Genomic DNA, 1,684 nt, shown 5'->3' on the forward strand with positions numbered 1-1,684 from the left:
ATGTCTGGCAGAGGGAAAGGCGGTAAAGGACTCGGAAAAGGAGGCGCCAAGAGGCACAGGAAAGTCTTGCGGGATAATATCCAGGGTATCACAAAGCCCGCGATCCGCCGCCTGGCTCGTAGAGGAGGTGTGAAGCGTATTTCTGGCCTCATTTATGAAGAGACCCGTGGGGTGCTGAAGGTTTTCCTGGAGAACGTCATCCGGGACGCCGTCACCTACACTGAGCACGCCAAGCGGAAGACTGTCACCGCTATGGATGTGGTCTATGCTCTGAAGAGACAGGGCCGCACTCTGTATGGATTCGGAGGCTGAGCACTGACTCCTCTCGTCTAATTTCATTACACACACAAAGGTCCTTTTCAGGGCCGCCCATCTCTTCCATTAGAGAGCTGTAATATTGCCCTAGTACTCGGTAGAATGTGTGGAATTCTCCCCACTATATATCGGTGATCTGTTTAACTTTTGTATCCTCGAGGATACACGATTAGCTATTTGAAACATATGCAAAGGTGATCGCTGCGTGTCAGTGTTGCCTTAGAAAAGTTTGTTAATAAGAGACTATCGCGTCCTGCTGGTAACAATGCACGATTGTAAAGCATACCAGATTATATAATAATTACATCTTGCACAGATACCTTTGCTGAGTAAATGTGACCAGTGGTATTGCAGTCTGTGTAAAACATTAAACGGTGCAACTCACGATTTGAACAATATATTATCTTTCCAGAAAACTCTAAATATGTGTCCCTATAATTGATATCTTGGTGCAGACTTTATAATATATGTGAGGTCTGGTAAGAGCAGGGAGATGGCATGAATGAAAGTAAAGTTTAAGTCAGCCTGGCTCATTCCCTCTTACATTTCAAAGGACAGCAGAAAGCATTCACCACAGAACTGGGTATTTGTTTTAATCATACATACAATAGTTTTAATTCATAGCATGGGACAATGTAGCACTGTGAAAATGGAGATGTGATTGCCACTGTTCATGCAGCGGTTATGATACATAGTAAATATAATATGTGATTTGACACTGTATATTAAATCTGTTCTTTGTTTCAGTCTGTACACTTCCCTGCATTCTAAGAGAGACTGTTACAATGTGCCTCAATACAGATGTTAGTCCTGTTTTTGTATTGTGACATATTAGCTGTATAACTGACATATTAGCTGTATAACATTGTTCTCTCTTTATTAGGAGCGAAGATTAGGGGGAGAAATTATATTCATAAATAATGGACACATGTTTGTTAAGTATTAATATCAATTATAGGAAGTATATTTAGGAAGGATTAGATTTTTCTTATGTGGATTATAGGAAACATGCATGCGCTCTCGGATCACATGGTCCCTTTGTGTGTGATTGGCAGCCCCCCCCCTCTGATCTGGATCCCTGGTGTCTTGTTATGTGTTAAGAGTTACTTCAATGACAGGACATTGTTTACAGTGAAAGCTTTTGTCTCCTATAGCGGTTCATTGCAGCTTTAAAGTTATGTCATAGATGAGGTTGCTTTGCATTCCACTACATGTCACATAGTAGTACAGGCAACTTTATCCCTGATATCACATTTCATATATTTGGCTCATAATCTCGACAGCCAGCAAACCAGTCAGACAGCCAGCCACAGGGTTAACCAGGAGATAGGCATCGAGAAGCCCCGTCTGCCAATGGGTTACTTGCAAT

General features: G+C 41.9%; 1 protein-coding gene across 1 annotated transcript; it reads left to right on the top strand.

The window, feature by feature from the left end:
• LOC142111720 (histone H4) lies at window positions 1-312 on the top strand. Its single transcript, XM_075193876.1, has one exon. The coding sequence runs from the start codon at window positions 1-3 to the stop codon at window positions 310-312; it is 312 nt and encodes a 103-aa protein (XP_075049977.1).
• The last annotated feature ends 1,372 nt before the right edge of the window (window positions 313-1,684 follow it).

The sequence above is a fragment of the Mixophyes fleayi genome (assembly GCF_038048845.1).
Source record: "Mixophyes fleayi isolate aMixFle1 chromosome 4 unlocalized genomic scaffold, aMixFle1.hap1 SUPER_4_unloc_4, whole genome shotgun sequence".
Taxonomy (NCBI): Eukaryota; Metazoa; Chordata; class Amphibia; order Anura; family Limnodynastidae; genus Mixophyes; species Mixophyes fleayi.

What these genes read in the sequence shown, in the direction of transcription:
- LOC142111720 (XM_075193876.1), top strand. Translation starts at nt 1, where the DNA reads ATGTCTGGCAGAGGGAAAGGCGGTAAAGGACTCGGAAAAGGAGGCGCC.